The sequence below is a fragment of the Eleutherodactylus coqui genome, chromosome 1 (genome assembly GCF_035609145.1).
Source record: "Eleutherodactylus coqui strain aEleCoq1 chromosome 1, aEleCoq1.hap1, whole genome shotgun sequence".
Taxonomy (NCBI): domain Eukaryota; kingdom Metazoa; phylum Chordata; class Amphibia; order Anura; family Eleutherodactylidae; genus Eleutherodactylus; species Eleutherodactylus coqui.
The window spans coordinates 449,039,337-449,064,834 of record NC_089837.1 but is presented as its reverse complement, the minus strand read 5'-3'; the positions used below and the strand labels follow the sequence as shown (position 1 = coordinate 449,064,834).

At 43.8% G+C, this 25,498-nt stretch overlaps 1 protein-coding gene across 2 annotated transcripts; it reads right to left on the bottom strand.

Moving 5' to 3' along the window:
- Positions 1-1,919: 1,919 nt before the first annotated feature.
- On the bottom strand, positions 1,920-24,942 carry URAD (ureidoimidazoline (2-oxo-4-hydroxy-4-carboxy-5-) decarboxylase). 2 transcript variants are annotated; one of them, XM_066583227.1, is made up of 3 exons: positions 24,854-24,942; positions 24,341-24,539; positions 1,920-3,565 (listed from the first exon to the last, which is right to left on the bottom strand). In XM_066583227.1, the coding sequence occupies exons 2-3, from the start codon at positions 24,534-24,536 to the stop codon at positions 3,210-3,212; spliced, it is 552 nt and encodes a 183-aa protein (XP_066439324.1). In that variant the 5' UTR covers positions 24,537-24,539; positions 24,854-24,942; the 3' UTR covers positions 1,920-3,209. The 2 variants fall into 2 exon arrangements, with proteins under 2 accessions (XP_066439324.1, XP_066439331.1); XM_066583234.1 differs by lacking the exon at positions 24,854-24,942 and adding an exon at positions 24,633-24,753.
- Positions 24,943-25,498: the final 556 nt, after the last annotated feature.

The following is a 25,498-nucleotide window of genomic DNA, read 5'->3' as shown; positions in this document are numbered from 1 at the left end:
GAGCTGGGGTCATTAGTAGGGATGTTGAAATCACCAAGGATGAGGGTTGGGATTTCACAGAATAGGAAGTGGGGGAGCCAGGCAGCGAAGTGGTCTAGGAACAGGCGGGTGGGACCTGGGCGGCGGTAAATAACTGCGACATGCAGGGGCAGTGGGCGGAAGAGACGCAGGGTGTGGACTTCGAAGGAGTGGAAGGTAAGCGAGGGAGCTGAGGGAATGATCTGGAAGGTACAGGTGGGCAAGAGGATGATGCCTACTCCTCCGCTGCATCTGTCATCTGATCTGGGGGTGTGGGAGAACTGCAGGCTATCATAGGACAATGCAGCGGGGGAGGTAGAATCGGACTGCTGTATCCAGGTTTCTGTGAGGGCGAGCAGGTTTAAGTGTTTAGTGGTGAAGAGGTCATGGATAGTTGGGAGTTTGTTACATGCAGATTGAGAGTTCCATAGGGCGGATTTAAATGGGGCAGGTGGGGCATTTTGGTAGAGAGCAGTACAGGGTGGGCCTGGTTTGGGGGATATGTCCCCTGCGGCTAGGAGTAGCAAGGGTGAGCACATGGTTAGGGAATTTGTGTGGGTGGCTGAGGTGTTTCTTGGAGGTATGGGGGGGTTGGAGGCGTCTTAGGAAGTTAAAAAAGTGTATGGGAGCCATACATGGGTAAGAGGAGGAGGGAGGCGCTGATGTGGATGGAGTGTGTTGAAAGAAAGTGTTAAGGCTTGAAAAAGGATATGATAGAAACCTTTATATATGTTATAGGTGAAAAGAAGGGAGAGGGGGAACATGATGGAAACCTTTATATATGTTACAGGAGGAAAGAAGAGAGTGGAGGACATGATGCAAATATGTGTTATATGTATTCTATTGTATATATTCATCTTGTCATATGTTTTTCACATCAGCCTAGGCAAACACATATCTGTCTCTCTCTCTATTTTATATATATATATATATATATATATATATATATATATATATATATATATATATATATAGCTATATCTTCCTTTTTAGTAAATAGCTAGCAGCTAAGTGGTTAACTTGTTCATGTTAAACACTGGTATGTAGTTAAGTACTGGTATGATTCCTATGCGCAACTCTTACACACAGTTCCCAGGTATAACACTGCTCTCCAGATGCATTTCTCATGAGAAGCTCTGGGAAACCCACGCTCATGAGGCTGCTCATACCCTCTACCTTCACCATCTTTAGGCCAAGCGGTGATATTAATAAGTCTATTCTAGTTTTCTTTATATGAAATCACGTCTTTTAGTAGCAACATACACCTTAATGCGTTAACATGTGTCAGTCATAACAAACTAAGCCATAATGAGTTCTTATAATTTTATGGAGCATGTATTTCTGTTGCTGCATCATTTGGGGTATATTTGTACCATGATGTTATTAATAAACCAGAAGTATATTGCCTTTGATACAGATGTTGGGTCCCTGGCTATATATTGACATGCATGCTCTTCTCAATAATCAATTTGGAGCAGTACAGTGAAGACAGAGGGATACGATTTATTCCCATAACATATGTTACAGGAGGAAAGAAGGAATAAGGGGGACACGATGGAATCCTTCATATATGTTACAGGAGGAGAGAAGGGAGATGGGGACATGATGAAATCCTTTATATATGTTACAGCAGGAGAGAAGGGAGAGGGGGAACATGATGGAAACCTTTATATATGTTGCAGGAGGAGAGAAGTGAGAGGGAAGACGTGATGGAAACCTTTACATATGTTACAGAAGGGAAGAAGGGTGAGGGGGGATATGATGGAAACCTTTATATATGTTACAGGAGAGAAGAAGGGAGACAGGGGATATGATGGAAACCTTTATATATGTTACTGGAGGAAAGAAAGGAGAGGGGGACATGATGGAAACCTTTATATATGTCACAGGAGCGAATAAGGTAGAGGGGAATATTATGGAAACCTTTATTTATGTTACATGAAGAAACATGGGAAAATTATGGAAACAATTAAATATATATCACATGAGGATCATCATAGAAACTTTTTAATATGTTAAAGTAGTATTTTTATTAGTATGCTAAACACTAGAACAAGGAGACACAATCTGAGGGTAGTTGTGGACAAAACAGTGGCAACATCAGGAAATATTTTTGACTGAAGGAGTAGTAGATGCTTGGAACAAACTTTCAGCAGACGTGGCTGGTAAATCAACAATGAATGAATTTAATCTCCCTGGGATAAACATAGATCTATCATAGGAGAAAAATGAAAACATTTTTTATGCTGAAAAAGTCCCCCCTCGGCTTATACTCGAGGTGCTGTGTACGTAAGCACTGTGATTGGATTGAGTGCCAGCCAATTACAGCTGGTGCTCGATCATTCACAGCCATTCAGTGAATGACATCACTAAATGGCTGTGATTGGCTTCTCAAGCCCCGGCTGTGATTGGCTCACGCTCGATCCAATCACAGTGCTTACTTACACAGTGCCGATGGCAGGGGAATTCAAAGCCGAGCAGGGAGATGACAGTGGGGAAAATTCTCAAGCAGCTTCCTGCACCGCCAGGGAAAACAGCTGCACCACCGGCTGGGAGCTGAGTATTACATTTTGTTTACCTAGTATATACTCGAGTATAGCTAGGCTTATACTTGAGTCAATAAGTTTTACCAGTTTTTTACCAGATAAGTTATTGAGTCAGCTTATACTCAGGTCAGCTAATACTCGGGTATATATGGTAAATGATATAAGGGCAGATAGAGCATGTGCTCTTTTTCTGCTGTCTCATAGTTCTTGCCTACTATATGGATTTTTACTAGTGATGAACCATTCAGGGGGCATCCAGACTTGTGGCATGAAACATGCATGCCCGGTCCCAATGTACTCTCCTGGAGAGCTGGTCAGGAAACAGAGGGATGAACGCACTGAGCACTGTTTTTAAGGCATGATGAGAAATGGAGGCTCAATAAAATGGAAGATGCCATTGATTTATGAAGTTTTAGGAACCCTACATGAACATATCAAGAACTTAGAATCTATGACATAAAATTGAAAAGCTAATTTCAATGGTATTTTAATGCAGGTTGGAAATTATAACATGGAATTGTCCTAATATGTTTATGAGGACTTGAAAGTCTATAGAAAAAACAGCACATAATCTAATGAGAATGCTCTGTAACAAGAGATTTGAACATTTCTTCATATTATGCCCCAATGAAACATATCTAGTAGTTACAATTTTGTGGGCAATGGAGAACCTTTACACAATATATCTTGCATTCTCAAGTGACAAATCTTTTTAACCTCCTCAATGCCCTTGAGAAGTTCTACAGATGGATGGTTTTGTACACGACTGGTCAATTCCTTGATAATTTGATCTTTGTTGGACATTTTCGCACATATTACAAAGGGAAACCCGAACTTCTGCTTGTACTCTGTGTTCAGAAGCATCATCCTCTCTCGCTCCTTAGAAGTAAGGGATGTGAGCCCGGCTTGATTCTGCTCCTCCTGTGATTCCTTTGTTAACATCCCACTAGCCTGTTCTCTCCCGGCCAGGTCAGGATGACACCTTAAGATGCCTTCTTTTCCTATATAGAAATAAAATACAAAAAGAAAGAAAACATTTGTATCGTATGTGATTCATACCATTCCCTGGTTTTATGTACATTTCCACAGTATCTAGTAAAGAACAGGCTGGCCTTTATTGAGTGCTACCAGTGAGGCCTTTGTTGGTAGGGTTGTGATTATATGGCAATAAAAACATTTGGTCACTATACTGGGTAACCAGGAGAATAATGCAATAAGCTTGTGGAATTTATGGCTTCCCTCAAGCAGAGATGAGATAAGGACTTAAGGATATTTCCAGTCTTTTCAAGCTGAGCCCTTCAAGGCTTTGATGTGTTTCAGTTTACAGAGCAACTCCATTCTTATTCTGCTCAGTTTGGTGGAAATGTTCAGGAACTATTGTTGGAGATTGGGAAATATTTGCTAAAGTCATTGTATATTTTTTCCACTTTCTCGCACTAGAGAAGGTAGTTGATAGCCCATTGTCTGCCATCGGTGCCTTGTTCACACTCCACTATTATTTTTACTCTCAACATAGTTCTCCATTGATACCACACATAACTTTAACATCATTGCATTTAACTTTAATTAGATTTGGATCAGGTTGATATTTTTTTCCCCTTATGAGTCTGTAGTGCAGTCAGTGTTGCTCTGTGCATTGTCTCCGTTCACCTCAGTGTGTATCAGTGTTCTCCTCCCTAGAAGCAAAGGTCCATAAGCTGGTATATGATGAAGCATGCTGATGTATTTGCTTCTGGACCACAGGTGAAAAAAATACCATTTACTTAATCAAACCAATGCTAGGTCATGGGCCCATGGGATGTTATGGGCTGTGTATTTTGGATCCTTATAACGGATCCGAAAACTATGAGGCTCCCTTCTCTGTATGCAGATAGCAGCCGGTGGTCTGTTATCTGCATACAGCTCCATTGTTCTCTCGCGGGACAGCAGCTGAATAGAATGTTATCAGCGCTCCCGCAGAGAATTACAGCGTGCAGTCCCTGCTATCAGCTGGCCGTCCGAACAATGGTTTTTATGCTGAACTAAAAATCATCGTTCTGCGGAAAAGCTAACGATGGTAGCATTTACACGCTCAAAACACATCGTTTGAACGAATTTTCAGCGATAATCGCTGTGAGTAAATGGGCCTTAAAGAAGGACTGAAGTGCCCAACAGTCTCCCGTGTAAAAGGGGCTTAACCCCGTAGTGATGAAGCCCGTTTGCCCCTTAATGACCAACTAATATTTCAGTTCTTTTAATAATTGCATTGCAGGAACTATAACTTTATTTTTTTCCATCAATAGTTTTTTTTAATGGCATCATATTTGAGTACATATAATATATTGTATAACTTTTATTAATTTTTTAAAAGTGTTTGAAGAGAAAAAGAAATTCTGCAATTTGTCTTTTTGGATTTCACTTTTACGGTGTACAGTGTGCAAAAAAAGTCATGTGATAAGATTATTCTTTATATCAGCAAGATTCCCGCGATACCAACTTTATACAGTTTTGTTAATGTTTGCTATTTTTGAAGACAAAAACCCCCACTTTTCATCTTTAAAGATTTACCTTTGTGTTGCTGCATTCCAAGAGGCATAACATTTTTATTTTTCCATCCACAGAGCTCTATAGGGGCTTGTTTTTTGGGGGGATAAACTTTAGTCCTCAATTATCCAACTTTTACTTTTTATTTCATTTTCTAACAAAATCCTCAATTCTGGCATGTTTTTTTTTATTTTTAATAGCATTACACATGCAGTATAAATAGTATGTTAAATTAATTCTGCAGACCGGTACAATTATGTCAATGCTAAATTTATATCGTTTTTTGGGAGGGGAACTTTTTCACACTTTTTAAAAATATATATTTTTTGTTTATCATTGCATTCAAACACCCCTAAGGGCTGCTTCACACTGGCGATGGCCATATCGGGCCGTTATTGCCCTCACAATTTATGTGAAAACCCTGGATGTGAGGTGTTTTCAGGTAAAAACAGCCTCACATCACTGAAGGGAATCCCTTCATCCCCGTGGGGAATCCATTTACCCCCGCCGCAGCTGAAGGGATTTCCCGCTGGAGCTGAAAGGATTCTCCACGGAGATGAAGGAATCCCCTGGTGTGGCTGATCACGATGTTCTCCCACTGTGGCAGCAGCGTCGACCCTATTGAAAACAATGGGCGCTATTGCAAAAAGATAGGACATGCTGTGATTTTTCTTCATGCAGCATCACACAAGTGAAAACATTATAGTTGAGAAAGACACCATTAAAAAAATCATTGGTTTCATAATTATGTGTTTTCACTCACTCTCACCAGTGTGAAGACTCCCTAGCATTTTTTTCTTAATCAATGGTGCTGTGTAAGGTTTTTTTTTTTTTGCGGAATGAGTTGTACTTTTAAAACAAAACTATTTGATAATTCTTGCAACGTTTTAATCACTTTCTTTTCTGTTTTGTAAGACGAGGTAGGCAAAATTAACTACTTTACTCGGCATTTTTTTCATGACGTACACTGTGCCTGTTAAATAATGTACTAACTGTTTTCTCTGGGTCATTACTAATGCAGCAATTATTTTTACATAGTATAGGAGGAAAGGTAATGTTTTGGCGTTTTTAAAATTTAATTTTTTTTAATACTTTTTAAAAATTTTTTTTATTTTTGTCCTACTAGGGTACTTGATTACCAGCATCTTTCATCACCCTCTTATACACTACTATACTTATACTGCAGTATAGTAGTGCATTAAAAAGCCAGCCAGAGGGCTTATTTACACGAGCGTATATTGCCTGGCGTTTTCACGGCCGGCCGATATACGCTTTCATCTAAGCAGTTCCCCCCTTCCCTCCCTCTCACCAGCTCTCTGCCTCTCTCCTCCACTCCAGCATGTGCAATGGGAGGGGGCTAAGCTCCGCTCTGTCCCGCTCACTCCCATTGCTGGCTATGGACAAGGGGCAGGGAGGGGGCGGGAGCTTATCTCCGTCCCCGCCCCGCTCATTCCCATTGCAAACCGCTCGGAGGGGAGAAGAGAGGCATGCACGTGAAGCCCATGGTTTCTAATGGGTTCCTTCACATTACCGGTTTTGTCTGATGCTATGTTACTAGAAAAAAAATCGCAGCATGCTATATACAGCCGCGATTTGCGATGTTTTGCAGCCCATGTTTCCCTATGGAGCCTACTTGTTTATCGCGTGAACATTTTAACATTAGAAACTCCTATTACCTTTGTGATAAAATGGCGTGCAGCAGCGACACGATGCAAGATTTTTTCACAAGAAAAAGCATTACTGACGCTACAAAATTGCGTGTACAAAGCTGCGATATCGCAGTGATTTTGTAAGCGCCGATATCCCTGTTGCCCGTGTGAAAGAGGCCTTAATACACGTGTGCTACGTGTTATTTTTGTCTTTTATGGTTTACTAATTGTAGCCTTTTGTACAATGAGAAGGGAAAACTCAACAGACAAACAACTGGAAAACAACCAATTTAAGGGCAATGTACGCAGGAAATGGAAATGGAGCTTTCTCTGTTATTACATGCTTAGACTGTGGCTAGGGACTGCAATGTGCCTGAAGCCACCTCATATTCCTAATCACCGCTCTTTGAAATTCAGATTCAGACATAGCAGTATGTACTAAGGGCGCTTTCAGGTGATAGTTTTTGTGTTCATTTTTTTGTGAGCCAAAACCAGGAGTGGAGAGAAAGTATAAATGGAAAGATTTGACGTTCTTCCATATTTTAGACCCACTTCTGGTTTTCGCTCACAAACAACTGAACATAGAAACTGTCATGTGAAAGCGCCCCTAGGCCCAATGTCCACTTGCACGCACGGATTCCACTGCTGAATCCCGCAGCTAAATCCCTGCGTGCCCGCAGCCATAGGGGCGAAAAGAGGTTTTCTTACCTCTCCGGCTCTAGCACGGATCTCGTCTGTGCCGAATGAATTTTCTTTCTTTAGCACGGTAGATGCGTCCAGACATGCCGGTGATGTGCCGGACGCACGCGCAGTGCTTTTTTTTGTTGTTGAATGTCCTATTTACCTGTGGATCCCCGGCATAGCCACAGTGACAGCTGTGGATGTGCCGCGGATATGAAGGCTTCCATTGACTTCAATGGAAGCCATCCCGCTGAATCTGCGGCGGAATATGCAGCGTGTGATCCGCATGCCGGGAGAAAATGGCATCCACATGCTTTTAAATTGTTTGCGGATGCTAATGCATGCCTTTGGGCGGCTTTGATTTGCGGATCACCTGCGCAGATTCCGCAAATCAAAGCCACAAGTGGACATTGGGCCTTAGTGTATGCCCACAGGTAGCGTAGACACTGCATAGGTAATGTTTGAGGATTTGTGCGCTGAAAATACACAGCATACTACAGTACAAGTAAGGTTAATGCAAATTAAAGAAATCGCATCTACGAGCTACAGAAAGAACTTGCTGCTTAGACTGACTGGTAGCACAGATTTTCAATCCGCAGCATGTCAGTTTATGCTGCAAATTTTCACCACTGATTTTAACCCTTCAAATGAGCAGGGGGAAATTTGTGGTATGGATTCATTTACACTGGAGGATTACTGACAATTCCTGGGACCGGCAGCAGCAAAGGTAGGACCCTTGTGTCAAATTGGTAATTACTTCCTCTCTTGAAGTTACTATTGATAACTTTTCCTCTCCGCTGTCTTGGGGTTTTATGCGACTCCAATCTCTCCCTTTACCCCTACATCCAATCTCTGGCCCGAACATGTCAGCTGTACCTCAAGAACATCACAAGAATCTGCTCTTTTCTCACTGTGGACTCGCTAAAAACGCTCACTGTTGCCCTCATCTTCTCCTGGCTCGATTATTGCAACTCGTTGCTGATCGGCCTCCCCTGCACCAGACTCTACGCCCTCCAATCCATCCTGAATGCAGCAGCCAGGCTCATCTTCCTGTCCAGACGCTACTCGGACGTCTGTGCCCTGTGCCAGTCACTGCACTGGCTGCCCATTAAATACAGAATTCAATTTAAACTCACTAACTTCATCCATAAAGCTCTCCACCACCCCGCCCTACATTGCTTTCCTCATTTCAATTCACCAACCAGCCCGTGTCCTCCATTCTGCTAACAAAATCAGATTAAGTGTCCCTTTAATTCGAACCTCTTATTCCTGCCTCCAAGAGGTCACCAGAGCAGCACCAGGGCAATCCCTAGCACACAAAACCTCAGGCGTTCTCTAAAAACACACCTTGTCAGGGAGTCATACCACATCCCCTAAACCAAACCCCTCTGTACTCCGCCTGATAACATGCCCCCTGTCCTACTGACTGCAATCCCTGCTAGCCGCCATCAACCTCCCCAGCAGTCATACCGAATCAGCCACTATGCGGCTCAAGTCTGACCATTGTCTATGTGTATAGCATCCCTCACTCTCCACCTCGCCATACCGGGCACATCTCCAGCCCCTTTACCTTCTGAATCACCCTATTATCTGTAGTATGGAAGCAGGTTGGAGCAGGACCCTCACCCCTATTGTTTCCATCAATTGATTGCTTCATGTAACCATGGTTTAGTTTCTGCTCCCCCTGCATTGTAAGCAATGCAGAATATGTTGGCGCTATACAAATAAAGATTATTATATAAATAAAGATTATTATCATAATAGTTGATTCTTGGGGTCTGCCGCTTGGGATCCCTGCCAATCAACTGATTCCCAGCACCGCTGTCAATCTGGACAGCGCTGGAAGAAGATAGCACTATCCATATTGCAGCAGCCCGTTTTGATATTGCAGGCACACTTCCCATTGAATTCAATGGGAGCTCTACCTGTTGAACCAAACTAGGCCACTGCAATGTGGACAGCACTATCTGCTTCCAGCGCTGTCCACATTGACAGTGGTGCTGGGAATCAGCTGATCAGCAGGGGTCCTGAGAGGCAGTCTCAGCTCATCAACTATTGATAGTCAACTATCATCAGTAGTAGAAGTCCCAGACAACCCCTTTAATTTGGTCTACAGAAGATACCAAAATCTATGCAAAGCTGAAAATATTCCCTTATCAGTCACTTATGGTATAAATAGTAAGCTTATAATCTTTCATAGCTCTTCTCATAAAAACAACCCCTTCTCTAATGACAGTTGCTTTCACGATCAGATGATCACCACAAGTCTAGGTCATAAGACCCCAACAATTATCACTGGCGGATGCTCTGTTCAACCATATGGCCTCCTCATAGGAAGTGTTATATCACATGACAGTTATTCACATGAAATGCCAACCATGTAATAGATAGACAGGTAGGGTCTGCCAGAACGGGAGCCCAAGTGGAGGGGATCCCCCTCTATGATGGCTACACAGCAGTGATCTCCATGAAACACATTTTTTTAACAGCAGTCTTTTTTTTAACCATTTTGTCCAATTTCACCGCTAATTAGGCTTGGGACTTGATAGCGGGAACTCGTTCATTCACACAGTTTTCTCGCGAGTTAGCCAGAATTTGAGATCCCAAAAATTGTCTAGAATAAAGGAACTGTAGTTCCCTAGTAAGGGGCAAAACCATGGTTTGTAGTTTTCTGTAAGTTTTCACAAATCGCATTGATTTCACTAAGAATGTGTCTAATTACATTATTGAAATCAAGTTGCCTAGATATTATAGAAATCAAGAGTTGATCGGAGTTCTTTCAGTGCTAGGACCGCTTTGTTTGGGACATTCATAGAGGTTTATCTACAGCCTCCCCAACAATGTAACTTTTTGAAACGTCTAAATGATTCATTACACATTCATTGCATTTTCTATGATAAAAGCCCAAAAACATTACATCTAAATTGCAAAATCTGGAGAGCAGATTTACAAAGTTGCCCTCAACATATAGAAGGAATATATTAAGTGGTGACATCAGATCTAGAAAAACCTGGATTTAGAACGATCTGGAATTTTCCCATTGGAATCTTGTGCTTTCCATTAGATGTACATGAAGGACATAATGATGACATTCCAGACCAGCCTGTACAGTGAGGAGGACATGAATATGGAGTGTGGCCTCTACTACAGGATGTTATCTTTGCTTTTCTTCCCTTTCATCCCCATCAATTCTCCTCCTCTTTTGTGTGGTGAGGTACTTTCTCTTTATTCTCGGCCCTCCTCACTGCTCCTCCTCTTCCTAATCTGTGACTGATTCTTTGGAAGAAGGTCTTTGCTTTTGTGCATCTCTAATTTCAGTTATTCAGCCTGCCGCCAACACCTTCCTGCAATTGATGGAGTCAATGAATAGCAAGGGGAAAAAAAGTTCAGTGAAACAGACGTTGACCTACAGCCAGGTCATTTTGTCAAGGTCTTCTGGTTGGAAAACTGATTGGGACAGAAATCTTTATTTATCTGCTCCACACAGAGGGATTAGAAGGAATTGGCCACTGATAAGAGCAGAAAAGAGTGACTCTTTCTATTGACCAGCTGGGGAGAATGTAAGGCAGTACAGAGATGATCACAATCCATTTCAGAACTTGTCCCTTATCTAATTTGCTATCGCAGACATACATAAGGGCCAATTACATAAGAAGCCAATTAACCCATCAGTATATTTTAGAAGTGTGGTAACAAACTGGAGAACCCGGAAGAAACCCACGCAGATATGGTGGAAACATAATGAAAGGTTCATAAGACAATTAAGACCCTATGACTCTTGCCTCACGATACCAATCAATGCCATTTATTTTACTAGTATACTTACATACCTAGTAACCTTGAAAAAAAAAACCCAATTTGGGTTCAGCTGCCATCTTGCAAGGTGTTGATCTATACAAAAGCAAAGTAGTCACTATGAGGTACCAAACATTTGTCTACATATATTTCATGTTTCAACTGAGTTAGGACATCTTCGGAATTATTTTAAAGACCCCCTATAGTAATGTAACAAAATTCACATATAGAATTGGAGGCCGAATACAAACCTGCACAGCATTAAATTTAGCCACCAAGAGGATTAAATTAAAATATCATACTTTACTAGCATTTATAACCAATAGCATCTAATAATAACAAAAAGTAGAAGTTCAGAAGTAAGTTATTACATATATACGATAAATGGTCACTGTAAAGATATGGTGCCACGTGATGGAAATGCTGCAGCAACTTCATATCCAACGCAGCGAAAATCCGCACCATCATTGCGGATTTTGACTGGTAATCAGTTGCATATCCCCAGCTTATTTCAGAAGATACAGGGCTCCTCCTCACTTATGACGTCTTTGCGCTGTGGGTGAATTCCAGCACCCAGCATTAGGCAGCCTGTAGTGACCACCGCTGGTCAGGTGATGTGGAAGTGCCATCACTACAGGCCGCTGGGTATAGGGTGTCAGGATGTGCTGACAGCGCAAAGACGTCGGAAGTGAGGAGGAGCACTGTATCTTCTGAAATCAGCTGCGGATATGCAGCTGATTTCCAGGCGAAATCCACACCATTGGTGGTGATTTTGACTCTGGTTTCAATATGGGAATGCTGTGGAATTTCCTGCTGCGTAAATTCTGCAGCCTTTCCATGCCGTGGGAATGTACCCTTAGGCTACTTTCACATGAGCGCATATGCGCTGTGATCTGATGCATTGGATTCCAATGCATCAGATCACATGGGCGTATTTCTGAGAGGTAAAAACGCCCGGCCGGACCGATATAGCGCTGGGTGTTTTTACATTGGGCCCAAAAGATAGTCCTGCAACTCTCGTTTGAGCCGGGAATACATCAGCCACTGCATGGGCTCCTATCCGAGCCCATGGCATTGGCCGTAGGTGGGAGGGAGTTTAGCAGCATGGCTGCTAAACTCCTTTCCTCTATTCTCCTCCCCCCGTCCAGGCTCTCCTCTCATTCCTCCCTGCTCTCCCTCAGAGGCGTGGGCAAAGCAAAGCGCCCAACCTCTCCCCACCCCTTGTCCATAGCCATCAATGTGAGGATGCGGGGCGGACCGGCACTTAGCCCCACCCCCTCCCATTCCACAGAACGAGCGGGGAGGAACAAGAGGTGAGCCTGCGATGGGGAGGGAGGGAAAATGGGCAATGGCTGCACTATAGGGAACAGTGCAGGCACAGCTAGAGCGCCCTCTACTGCTATGCGGTTGGCGGATACAGATTTTCTGAGCAACATCACCTAGCTGCATAGCAGAAAAGTGGTTTTGAAGGTAAAATGCTCAGAATATGCTAATAAAACATATGCAAAAGTGCTTCTGTACATTAGAAAAAAAATGTAATGAAAGTTAATGCCCATTTATACACACAGACAATCTTTCAAAAGATTGAAAGATCAGCGATCATTTTCCATAAGATACTAATAGGAAATAAATTGCTATTATTACTTTATCAGCTTCATTTGTATGCAAATGAGCTTCTGGGAGCTGTTGCAGAACTCAGCAGGAGGCCTGAGTTCTGTAATTAGCTCCATTGTTCGGCCTGGGCTGCTAAGAGAAAACAATGTAATCTGTAGCTTCCAGTTGAGAATTCAGCACCATGGACAGCAGACACAGCATGGGGTCCTGCTTATCAGTTGTTCTGCCAGTGGGGCTGATAGCTGAGACAAAGCAATCAGCTGTAATCAGCTCTCCACCCCCTGTCAAAAGATAGGGTGCTTATCAGCTGTTTTCAAGCAGGTTTTGCAAGCAGAACTGAAAGAGGGGCACATTTAAACACAACGATTATAGCTCAAAAGATGACTTTTGATCGAAGTTTGAGTAATAATTGTTGTGTTTAAATGGGCCTTTATTAGGGATGAGCGAGTATACTCGCTAAGGCACTACTCGCTCGAGTAATGTGCCTTAGCCGAGTATCTCCCCGCTTCTCCCTAAAGATTCGGGGGCCGACGGGGGGCGGGGAGCTGCGGGGGAGAGCGGGGAGGAATGGAGAGGAGATCTCTCTCTCCCTCTCTCCCGCCCACTCTCCCCTGCTCCCCGCCGCAACTCACCTGTCAGCTGCGGCGGCCCCCGAATCTTTAGGGACGAGCGGGGAGATACTCGGCTAAGGCACATTACTCGAGCGAGTAGTGCCTTAGCGAGTATACTCGCTCATCTCTAGCCTTTATACTTTTAGAAGTTTTATTAATGATAATGCTTCTGAGTAACTAATGACTGTTTCTTTAAAACTGGCAGTGGTCCAGGTTGGTATTGCAAGTTGAGTCCCACTTGCTTCAGTAGGACTGCGCCTGCAGTACCAACCTGGGCCACCAGACAATGTATGAAGCTGTCCGCTTCAAGACACTGGACCAGCAGACCGTTGCCAATCTACTATCGATCAGCTATCCTGAGAGTCGGGCATCAATAGCTAGAAGTAGCATGCCAATCACAGGCTTCAGCAGTCTCCACATTAAGTCCATAGTCCCTGTGATGTTACGTAGAAGGACTGTGGAGAGAACGCTCAGATATCAGCTGCGGCCTTAGTTCAAAGTAACACGGTGACACAGGACGCAGACCGCATTAAGAGCGTTTATCACTTAATGCACAAAGGTTAATCACTGGTTACTTGTTAGCAAGTTTAACCTGTCTGGTTAGAGCAGATTCTTAACCCTCCAAGTGCCACAAAGCATCCATCTTTGGTGGATTTTCATGTCCCATGAGGAATGGGAAATAATAAATTATATACTTTGGGTGGTTTCAGACAAACGTGGTTCTCTCCCATGATTATGGCCGCATAACGGGGCAAAACAAAACCACTGATTTCAATTGATTTCAGTGGTTTCGTTTTCATTAGCTCTTTTCTCGGCCGGTAATTGTACAATAGGACCTGCCATATCTTTCCTACACGTAGGGAATACTACATGCAGGGAAGACCATGCGCTATCTTTCTACTTACGCTCGTGTGAATTTGGCTTAAGTCTTTTGGGTTTGTTAGAACACTACTTACATACATTTTATTGTATTTTGATGCAGAATTTCGGCTCACATTTAGTAACCAAAATCCTGCAACCAATCTGCTGTGTGAACTCACCCTTAGGCCACTTTCCCATGAGCGCTTTATCGTGGCCATTTTGCCGCAATAAAATGTCGGCCGAAAATCGTGACCATCTGAAGCATTGAAAAGGCGATTTTCGGGCGCGTAAAATCAGCCGACTGGAAAGTATAGCACATATGGCCAGAAAAGATAGAACTTATCCCATCTTTTGTGGGAATACATCGGCCATTCCCATAGACTCCTATGAGAGCCTTTGAGAGCCATCACAAAAGGGAAGGGGGAGGGAGTTTAGCAGTGGCTCCATTGCTAAAGTCCCTCCTCTTGCCGGCAGCTCCCACAGGCTGGGGAGGAAGGGGGAGGAAATTTAGCATGGCAAGTGCTGCTAAAGTCCCTCCCCCTGCTGGCAGCTCCCATCGGGTTCTATGTGAGATTTTATTGCCGCCCTCAGCTGGCAGTGGAGGGGGACAGACCATAGGAGTGCTAAGGTCTCTTCTCCCGGCCCACGGAATTCCAGGTTGCGGTATATATACCGCAGCCCAGCCGTGTGAACGGGTAAGAAAACAGGAGATTTAGCTAAGAATTGATCACAGCATTCTCCCGTTCATGCGATTTTTCGGCCACGATGCGGGCAGTCGAAAATCACAATGCCCGTGTGAAAGAGCTCTTTCTTATACTAGCGCACCTTGTGAGTGGTGTGGAAATCTATAAAACCTGTGTAGCATGCACCATATATCCTCAAAGTTGTGCATGCCCTATTGAAGAACATGGCTCAGGCTTGTAGCAATGCAGATACAGGCGCACATGTTAGAAGACACATTTCATTAGATATTTGAGCAAACACTGTAAAATTCTAAATTTGCCCTGCAGTAGCCCACAGGTTAATAGGAAGCCGTCCTTGGCTTGCCCAGTGATAGCAGCTGATCCCAGGGTATTATAGAGTACATGTGACAATCAACTGATCTCAGGGGTGAGTAATATCCCATCTTGTTCCACCCTGACCCCACCTCAGTCCCCTGCGAGCTTGTGTGGACAGGGTTCTCTCCTTCTGTATCTGCTAGTAATGGTCATCACATTATATTTTCTGATTTGTGTTCTTTCCAGTAAGCTATTAGCATATTACACATTAACCTCTATTACTAGTCCAGGAACTTATGCTATACAATGTTTCTGGCACAGTCAAATCCATATCATATAGTCACCCAGAAGACAATGAGCCGCATATCCCATCAGACCTGATTACTAAGTGGCCGGTCACATTCAATTTTATGGCAGCACTTACGATAACTCAGCGCAGAGTGTAGCCAGCAAGGGGACATCCAGAAAACATTAACTTAAGTAATTGCTGGGGATGTAATCAATTGTTGGTAATGGATACAATTAGCCAGTAAAACTACAACACCTGTCAACCTGGGTTATAACACCCACCCCGTATTAAATATATCAGTACCCCTACTAAAACTGTGCTGGCCTTAGCTATGTGCAACTTATGCGTGCACAGAGGGTGCTCGTGACCAGCTTGTGTGGAAGTGGGGGCACCAGGAGGATGTAGACTGGAAGCAATTGCCTTCCTTAGGTCTGCCTGACCAAATGATCTTCTTCCTCCATGCTGTAGTGTCTTATGGAGCTACATGAATCATCCTCCTGGCTCTATTTCCTTCACTCTGATTTTCTGAGTTGCAGCTGTTAGTCTATTGGCAGCCCTGTAAGGGGCTCAGATGATGTTTCCTTGGATGGTATAAGAGCGACCTCTACTGGCCATTATACATCACTGCTTTTTGTGTATTTCTCTGTTGAGCGTTGTTTACTATTTCCGATTGCCTGCAGAGATCAGCTGGGATGTCTGGAGGACTGGGGATTATAGAGAGGTGCATAGGCTTGGTGTCCTTGGCAGTAATTGCAGGAGCTGGAGACCGGGTGAGAGAGCAGCAAGCTGGATAGCGATCTAAGTGGTGCTCAGCCTTGAGAGACTGCATTGTAGGAAGAGAGAGCTACAAGAGAAGTGAGGAGTCGGCTAAGGGAGCCATGCAGGACATGTCCTAGAGATTCTGTGACTGCTAGAGTGGCCAGCGGTATGAGAAAGGAGGAACCTGTAACTAAGAAGTACGGCCTCATAATGCATCAGAACTGACATTGCAGAGAGAACAAAGTTGCAGGGACAACAGCTAGAGAGACAACAACAAAAAGTCTACATTGTCCTACAGCTCTGTTCATCAGGGTACCCCCAACAGACGTCTAAAAATGCTTCTCCTATGCTCTGATACTAAACATGCTGGGGATCCGTAAGTGAGGTGAGCCCTCATAAACACATGATCTGTGGACACGGATAGTGACTAAAGCACAGGCCTGACAGTAAATATTTTGCAAGCTCGATCCAACGCTAAGGAAATACATATTGATCCACCAGTTGCGGACAAGATATTGGACAACATTTGCATTACTTCCGGCCTGTGCGTGGGTGACCTCCACTGCTGGTGTGAAATATTTTGTCTTACCACATGCTTTATAACTAAGGTATATTGCAAATTTTTGTGATTTATAAAAGATTGTTATAATATCCTGTGCACATTACAGTGGCACATATCCTTATTTAGAGTCAATGAGGTTATCTAATGGTTCTATAATAACTACATATTGCTTATCTATCAACAAAAGCTTCTATTGCCAACATATTTTTATAATATATATATTTGTAAGCCTGGTGTTCGCATCGTACTCTAGTTCCTGTGTCGCTACCCTACCACTCCAGCACCCACAACACAATTGCTTAGTTCTGTTATTGAATTTATGTTATGAGCTTGGTTCTGGTATTGCATCTATGCACTAAGGTTGGTTTGTGTTGTATTTATATTATGAGTGTACCTTTAGTGCTCTATTTATGTTAGGAGTTTGGTTCTGTTGCTGTATTGAAGTTCTGAGTTTTGTACTGATGCTGTATTTATGTTATCATTAGTTTGGTCCTGGTACAGTGCTTTTTCACAGAACTTTTCTGATGTGGGTATGCTGCTTTCTGCACAAACAGAATACAATCAGACAGTATTAGTGTAATATGTCGACACTGGAAGTATGGGCGTGCCCGGGCTGAAATACAGGTAATGCCCTGGTCACGCCCACAGCTCCCGATTGGTTGCGGCGTACCTGGCTTGATCGAGCTGCTGCCGAGAGCTCAGTGCATCATAGGGATGCCGGTAACTGCTTACATGCCAAGATCTATATTGATCATGGCGTGTAAAGAGTATTTCACACAGGGAGGGAGCTCCCACTGTTTTTCGTCATCGGACCCCCGCGATAAAAAAAAGTCGGAGGCCCAATGGGTTGTCATGGCAACAAGATGCCAGAAATAGGTGTCCTGCTTTGCCATCAGCCCCGATATTGACGAGCTATGGCAGCGGCAGGAGAGCTGCCTGTAAGTTATAGCGGGCCTCCCGCTGCATCAGCTTTGGGGTGCCTCGGAGCAGCGACCCCTGCTGTTAATACCTTACATGGCGCGATCTATGTAGATTGCAGCATGTAAAAGGGTTTCACAGAGGGCATGCTCTCCCTCCATGAAGTCATCAGACCCCCACAAGAAAAATCACTCCACTGAGCTACCTCGCTCTCTCTTGGCAGCTCGGTGAAGGCGCAGCCAATTGGGACGTGACCTGGGCGTTACCTCTAGCTCAGTCTCGTCACGCCCACACTTGTGGTGGAGACATATTGCACGAATACCCAGTTAGACTGCCTATCAAGGCAATATATATAGTTATTTCTCATGTTGGAGGGTGCAGAAAAAAATTCTGCACAGGGTGCCATCTAACCTAAGGTCGGTACGGCTGACAGAGCAGTTGCACACAGGGGTGCAAAAGACTTGGGCTTCTGTGCAGATGTTATACATAATCGCACCACCATGTAGGACGACGTCACACTGTATAGCATCTATGCACTTTATAAAAATGAACTTATAGTTTATATAGTGAGCTAGCTCATCTAGTGCGATTACATCATTATGTAACTAGTATTTGTCACTGTCTATCTAGTGCTGTTCCTCTGGAGCTGGGAGGCTCATGGAGTTCATACGTAGGGTTTATACTGAGTGCAAATGGGGCATTTGACTAGGGGCCTCAATACCTTGTTCCCAGCCCTTTCCAAGACATGGGAGCTTGCAAAAAAAAAATTCAATGCACCATGAACAAACAAATACTATTAATATGTGGCAGTAGAGGTGATTATGTAGCTTTTACTGCAAGTTTTTACTTAGGGGCAGAACTTTGATGTCCCGTTTGCCTGCGCTGCTTATTAGAAGAGATCCCATAGCCAAGTATGCATTTTTTCCATTGCTATAAGAAGAGGGGGAAGTGCATTTCCAGACACTTCTGGCTTCACTTATCTCCTGACTGAACTGATATTTGCATGTTAAAATCCAGCATGCAGACCTGAGGAGACAGAAGGGCTGGCTTCATGCAGATCGCATAATATTGGGACTTTGTACTGCATCCAAATGTTGTGCCCAAGGGCATCTGCCAGCCTAAGGGCGCCCACCCACTGGCGATTTTTTTTTCTTTGCGTTTTGCGTTTTTTCTGCAGAGCAATTAGAATTGAATGTACTCCTGTCCACTGGCGTTTTGCGTTGCGTTGCGTTGCGTTTTTTAACATAGGAACTGTCAGTTGCATATGTGTCCTTATTTTTCTCCTAATGCACCCATGAAAGTCAATGGAAATTAATGGAAAAGCCGCGAAAACGCCGCGAAAACGCGTGGAAAACGCGGCGTTTTTCACGCACGAAAATCGCAAACGCCAGTGGGTGGGCGCCCTTAATCGGACCCTGTTCACAGTGCCCAGATGTGACTGCAACCTCGGAAATGTATTTGTATGTGATTATTAGGGCTCTTTCACACTGGCAAAAACCTAATCACGGCCCGATATCGCCCTCGCAATCCTTCTTAAAACCCCTGGATACAAGGCATTTTTACAAGGAAACAGCCTTGCATCCCTGTTGGGGTCATTTTATCCCTGCAGGGATTCCCTTCATCCCTGCAGGGATTCGCCTCATCCCTGCAGGGATTCCCTTCATCCCCGCCGTGGCAGGAGATCACGATGTTCTCCTACTGCTTTCAATGGTGCTGGCGCTGCTGCCAGCCCCATTGAAAACACATGAAAACCTCTGGATGCAACAGCCTCGCATCACTGCGGGGCTGAAGGAATCCCACAGTGCAGCTGTCACAGGGGTCGTGATCTTCTCCAATTGATTTCAATGGGGCCAATGCTGCTGAAAACAATGGGCGATATCGCAAAAAGAAAGTAGATGCTGCAATTTTTTTTCCCACGCAGCATCGCAGAAGTGGAAACATCGCAAATGACAATAAAACCATTGAAAATCATTGGTTTCATAATCATGCGTTTTCACTCACTCTCACATCGTGAGAAAATCACGCAAATTTCTCGCCAGTCTGAAGGAACCCTCAGAGCTCCTTCACACGTCAGTATTCTTCATTAGTATTTTGTGAGCCCAAACCAGAAGTGAAACTTACAGAGATAAAGTATAATGGAAAGATTTGCGTTTCTTCCATGTTTTGGACCCGATCCTGGTTTTGGCTCGCAAAATACTGATGTGTGTTGAAGCCCTTTGAAAGTAATGTGATGAGATGCAAGTCACTTCTCTTTCTACTGCATCATTACAGAGAAAGTAAGTGGTTGCATTTAAGGTTGTTTTCACACAAGCATAATAAAGTCACATTTTTGTGCCAGTATCAGGGCTTATACAGACGAATGCGTTTGCACAGGTTTTTGCGCGCATGAAACTCACGTCCGTAAAATGTGAGGAAACGAAGCCATTGATTGCATTAGGTTCGTTCACACAAGCATGATTATCGTGCACAAATCCAGCGTGCAAGAAAAAATAGGACTTGCTCATAGAAGTCTATGGCAGCTAAAAAAAAGGAGGGGAAGGGTGTGACAAAAAAGAAAAAAAAACAACTGGCCTTATTTTGGCATTTAATAGTCATTCTATTCTACAGAAAGGGAGTAACACGCGCGTGTAAATTGGCATTTTGAGTGCAAAAATTACAGTAATATGCGCTGGCACGTACATATTAGCCTATTTAGCGCCATCTTCAAACCTAGTTCATGTGCAAATAACTTAGACGTAACTTAGTCTGTCAAAGCCCTTATGGTCAATTTTCCTGGTCTGAACGTGGGTCAACTTACCCAAACTCACAGCATCATAGATACAGGTGGCACCTGATGGACCCTGTTGACTATAATGAGATCCATCATGCCATCGTCTTGCCACCTGGCGCTTCCTGAACAAAATAACACAGCATACTGCACTAGATTTTGTGCCAGATCTACACTGGAGACTCTGAATGGAGCTTGCAATGCATATCGGAACACATTGTACTTGGAGATGCCTGGTAAGCTCATGCAGAGGGGCAGCAGGGCTAGAATCACACGCTGTATTTGCGGCCATTTTTGGAGCCATATACAAGAATGGATAAAAAAGAGAGGAGTGTAGTGGCCCAGAGTTAATGGGGCCCCTCCATAAATATGAATGTGTTTGTCTTGTGCATTTGAGTTGCCAGTGTCGTCAATGTGTGCACATTTGATGTGTATCGCAGCTCTGCAGCACTGAATGGGTTAATGTCTGGGTTATGGCTGGAAAATGTATCTTGTGGTGTGTCATGTGACCATGTAATATATATGTGATTGCAAGGTTTATGCAAGAGTTCTTAGTCCTAGTCTTGGTCTTGGGTCTGAGTACTTCATCTGAAGAGATCTGAGAGATTTGGAGTGATTAGGAGAACTATGCCTAGTCCTACAAGGAGCCCCGGGATGGAAGAGGCTGAGCGATTGCCGTGTGTGTGCCTTGGGCCCAATCTACCCACACCTTCATGCTAATAACCTGGAGGACAGCAAGTGTGCGAGAACCCGCCATGCAGCGCTGAGTGCCCTTTCCAGAATTGCGCACAAAAAATATGTGCTTGTGAATAAATCCATTGAAATGAATGGGTTCTATGCATTGTGTACTGCGCACAAATGCAGTCGCGTGAATCAGGCCTAAGGACGCTTTCACATGACAGTTTTTATGTTCAGTTTTTTGGGAGCCAAAACCAGGAGTGGAGAGGAAGTATAATAGAGAGATTTGCATGTCTTCCGTATTTTGGACCTACTCCTGGTTTTGGCTCATAAAAACTGAACGTAAAAACTGTCATGTGAAAGCGCCCTTAGGGCTTATTCAGACGAACATATATCAGAAAGGGAGCATCGCACTGAGCTCCCGCCCCCGTATGCCCCTTGGCACTATTTGCAATGGATGGGACGAGATGGGCGCAGCTAAGTTGCAGAACTTAGCCCCGCCCCCACTTCTCTCATTGCAAATAGTGCCGAAGGGCGGAGAGGAGGCAGAGAGGGGCGGGAGCTCAGTGCACTGCTCCCAGCTCTTCCAGCCTCCTCCCCCTGCAGAGAGGGACGCCGTATATCTGTCGGCGTGAATACCTGGCCGATATACGGTCGTCTGAATAAGCCCTTAGAGTCTATTCTTCATTCGTAAATTACAAGTGTTGAATCTGGTGAACTGATTAGTTGGAGCACCAGTTACTGCAGTTTGCCTGTTCCTCATTCTTGACATCCTCCTTTGACCTCTTTTACTGACAAATTGTTTCCGTCCACAGGATCTCCTTTCACTGGATGTTTTTCCCTGATCACACCATTCTCAGTATTCCCTCTAAACCATTGCACAAGAAAACCCCACAAGGGTGTCAGCGTATGAGGTCCTGGCTAATCCGGAAAAACTTGCTCACTTGATTATATGCTGCACTCCAGGGTGACGTGTCTAATTGCCATACAAGGAAGCTCTTCTGCAATGAAAGGGCTGGTGTCTCTAAGACCGGATTCATACGAGGATATTTGCGTACATTTTTGCAGAATAGGCGTTGCGTATTTGTGTGCATTTTAGTTTATTTTCCTTTACTCTTTGCAAATGCAAGTTGTTTGCAACTGCTCGCTCAAAAACACGCACCGATGCTCTCAGCCATTGAAATGGCCAATAATTTCATGAGTTCAAAATGTTCCCTTTCCCAGCAGAAATGCAGTCTTAAGCTCTCGCTCATGATCTGAAGTTTGCAAGTTCAATCCCTGCTTGGCTCAGGTAGCTGGCTTAAGGTTGACTCAGCCTTCCATCCCTCTGAGGTCAATAAAACGAGTACCCAGCTTGGTGGGAGGGTAATAAATAAATGACTTGCAAGCGCTGCGGAATAAGTTGGCTCTATACAAAATAACAAGATTTTTTAACAAAATAACAAGCATATGAACAAACCCAATAAAATCAATGGGTCAGATTTTATGTGTGTAGTGTGCCTAAATTTTTTGTGCCCAAATACGCGCACAAATATGTTCATGTTTATGCCTTAAAAAGAGACCATTCAGTGTAGCATCTTAATCATCAGAGACTTCAGTCAATGGGGGGGGGGACTGTCAATGGGGGGGGGGGGGGGGGGACTGAACCAAATATAGTGAACAACCTTCAGACCCAAACCAAAGTGGATACATCAGATTGGAGGATACAGTGTTACATTCTCTTAATATAACCAAGTTTAGACATTTACAAATGAGAAACAAATAGAAAACCTTTGCATAATAAATTCATATGATAGAGTAAGAGCGACACCTAGTGATCTAAGAGGGTACTGCAGAGTTAGAGCACAAAATACAGAAACATTGTCTACATAATTCAACTTCAAGGAGGAAACCACTCCAAATGTTGTTCCTGTTGATCATTTCTATTAACATTAATGAAGATCTAACCTTGTGAATTGCCTTTCTTTGGCATCCAAGGGTTTAAAAGGAAAAACAAAACCGAAGTCTAGGTCTTCCCCAAGTTTTATTGATATATATCATACCACCCACAGAAGTCTATGAGACCCTATTGTACCTTTATGTGCGTGCATTTTAATTCATGTACTATGTGTTCTGTCATATGCATGCCTGTCAAGGAGTCTAGATGGTGTCAAGGAGTCTAGATGTATAGAAAAAGTGTGCCCTAACAAAGTCCCCAGGACTGTTCTATGATCATATTTGTTTGGGCATATAAAAACTCTGTGTAGCCTGAAGTTGTTAGTCCTTAGGGGGGTTATTCGATGAATTAAGTTCATAAATAAATTGGTTCTTGTTCACCTGTAACTATAGATATCGGCTTTCTGTATGTCTGATTGTCTGATGCAGAGAATGAGAATTGGAATGTTAACCGGCTAGCATTAGCGGATTGCAGGACGGTCAGGGCCTGTTCTCAGTGCTATGTCTGTATTGACAGGCTGCAGTCAACCAGTTTACAGGCTGTCACAGGCTGCTGCTGCCAATCCAGGACCTCCGTGCTCGAACAGCCCCTTTAACATGACTGTCCCAAATTATTATGTTGCATTCAAAGGGGGTCAGGAAACTGGAATGCTTTTTGGTGAACGCCTCACGCTGAAGAGTTGCAGTAGCTGTGCCCACTCCTGACTTGGAGGAATTGTATGAGAACCCCTTGAAGATGATGTCATGTTTAAAGAAAGGTCTTATAAAATATATCGTTGGTCCTTGTATCTTTCAAATCGTAATATGCAGACCAGGGAATATATGTTACAATTCCGATCTGACAAGACGGAGTAAGTATAACTATAACCGGTGGAATCGGCAGACTATGGGGCACTGAATTAGGTTATGTTCACACTACATTTATGGCGCGCTTTCATCATCTACACCCCATATCTTTATAGCTTATAGGGCCGGACATATGCTAAAAGAGTGTTCTTTAGACATATAGCACACCTGTATATTCTAGGAGTTTTTCAAGGCATATATGCCCAACGTGCACCATAAACGCAGTGCGAACAGAACCTCAAACGGTGTTCTTTCTATTAAAAGAAGCAACATGGATTCAATAGACTTACCTGATGTTGGCAGGGATTCAATGAATTCAGAAACCCTATCTTCCACCTCACAGAAGCTTAAAAATGGCCGCCTGGACCACACCGCCGCTGTAATAACTGGACATTTCTCAATGATATTCCCAAAAATGTCCAGGAATTGCTCATAGTTCATAGAGTTTACAGCTTCCAGGTCCATCTTCTGGCATGGACTATCCATGACCTGAACAGATAAGTGGAGTTAAGTTAAAATATTTAGTTAATAAGTTTACTTTTAACTGCTCATGGAACCGTGAGTGGAGCCGAGGTCACTGACCCGTCCCAAATCTGTAAACTGAAGTCCATGGGCAGCGCTTCCCAGTGTGGAGTGTAGAAGGGAAACAACTTAAAACTTGTATATAGTCATTGTCTTGCATGTAACTAATCCTTATATAATCTACATCTTTCATTTTTTGCATGAAGGACACAGGCGTACCACTAGGGGTCGCAATTGCGACCCAGCCCCTTAGCTGGGGGGGGGGGGGGGGGGTCACTCACCACAGATCACACACAACTTGCAGGAACAGGGAGCAGTAAATCCAAGCAGGAAGACCTTCTAATCAATGATCGCTTCCTTCATCAGACTGATTGGTTGTTTCGCTGATCAATCAGAGCTTCTATCACTGATTGGTCGGGGACATCTGGCTGAGGGGTTGTGGTTACATCTCACAGCTGGCCCTCCGCCTGCACTGACACAGCAGCTGCGGGAGGGAGAGGAGGAGGAGGCTGAAGACACAGACAGCAGGTCTGGAAGACTGTCACATCCTTCTGTGCTCACTCCTCCAGCTGCGGAATACAAGGTGAATGGAAGCAATGGAAGTCAATGGACTTTCATTCTTCTATGCACACCGGCATGTGGACACCGTGTACCCGCAGCGTTGTACGCTTACGCCCATGTGAACGAGCCCTTTGGGTCACTTCTCATTGGAGGTTCAATTCGGAGCCTCCATTACTGAATTCGCTAAAATAAAACAGGACAAAATAGTGCAGAACGCAGCGCTACTTCATCTTGTAGCATGCAAAAATAAACAGACCCAGTTATAGTCAATGGGGTCCATTCGGTTGACCAATTTAGCTGGGGGATGCTGCTCCCCCGAACAGAGCAGGAAAACAGAATCCTTTAGCACTAATGAGAACGAGAAA

Excerpts from the sequence above, each read along its gene's own strand:
- URAD (XM_066583227.1), bottom strand. The coding sequence starts at position 24,536 with ATGGATAGTCCATGCCAGAAGATGGACCTGGAAGCTGTAAACTCTATG. Across the intron at positions 3,566-24,340 it reads TGAATCCCTGCCAACATCAG|GAAAAGAAGGCATCTTAAGG; the intron begins GTAAGTCTATTG and ends ATTTCTATATAG.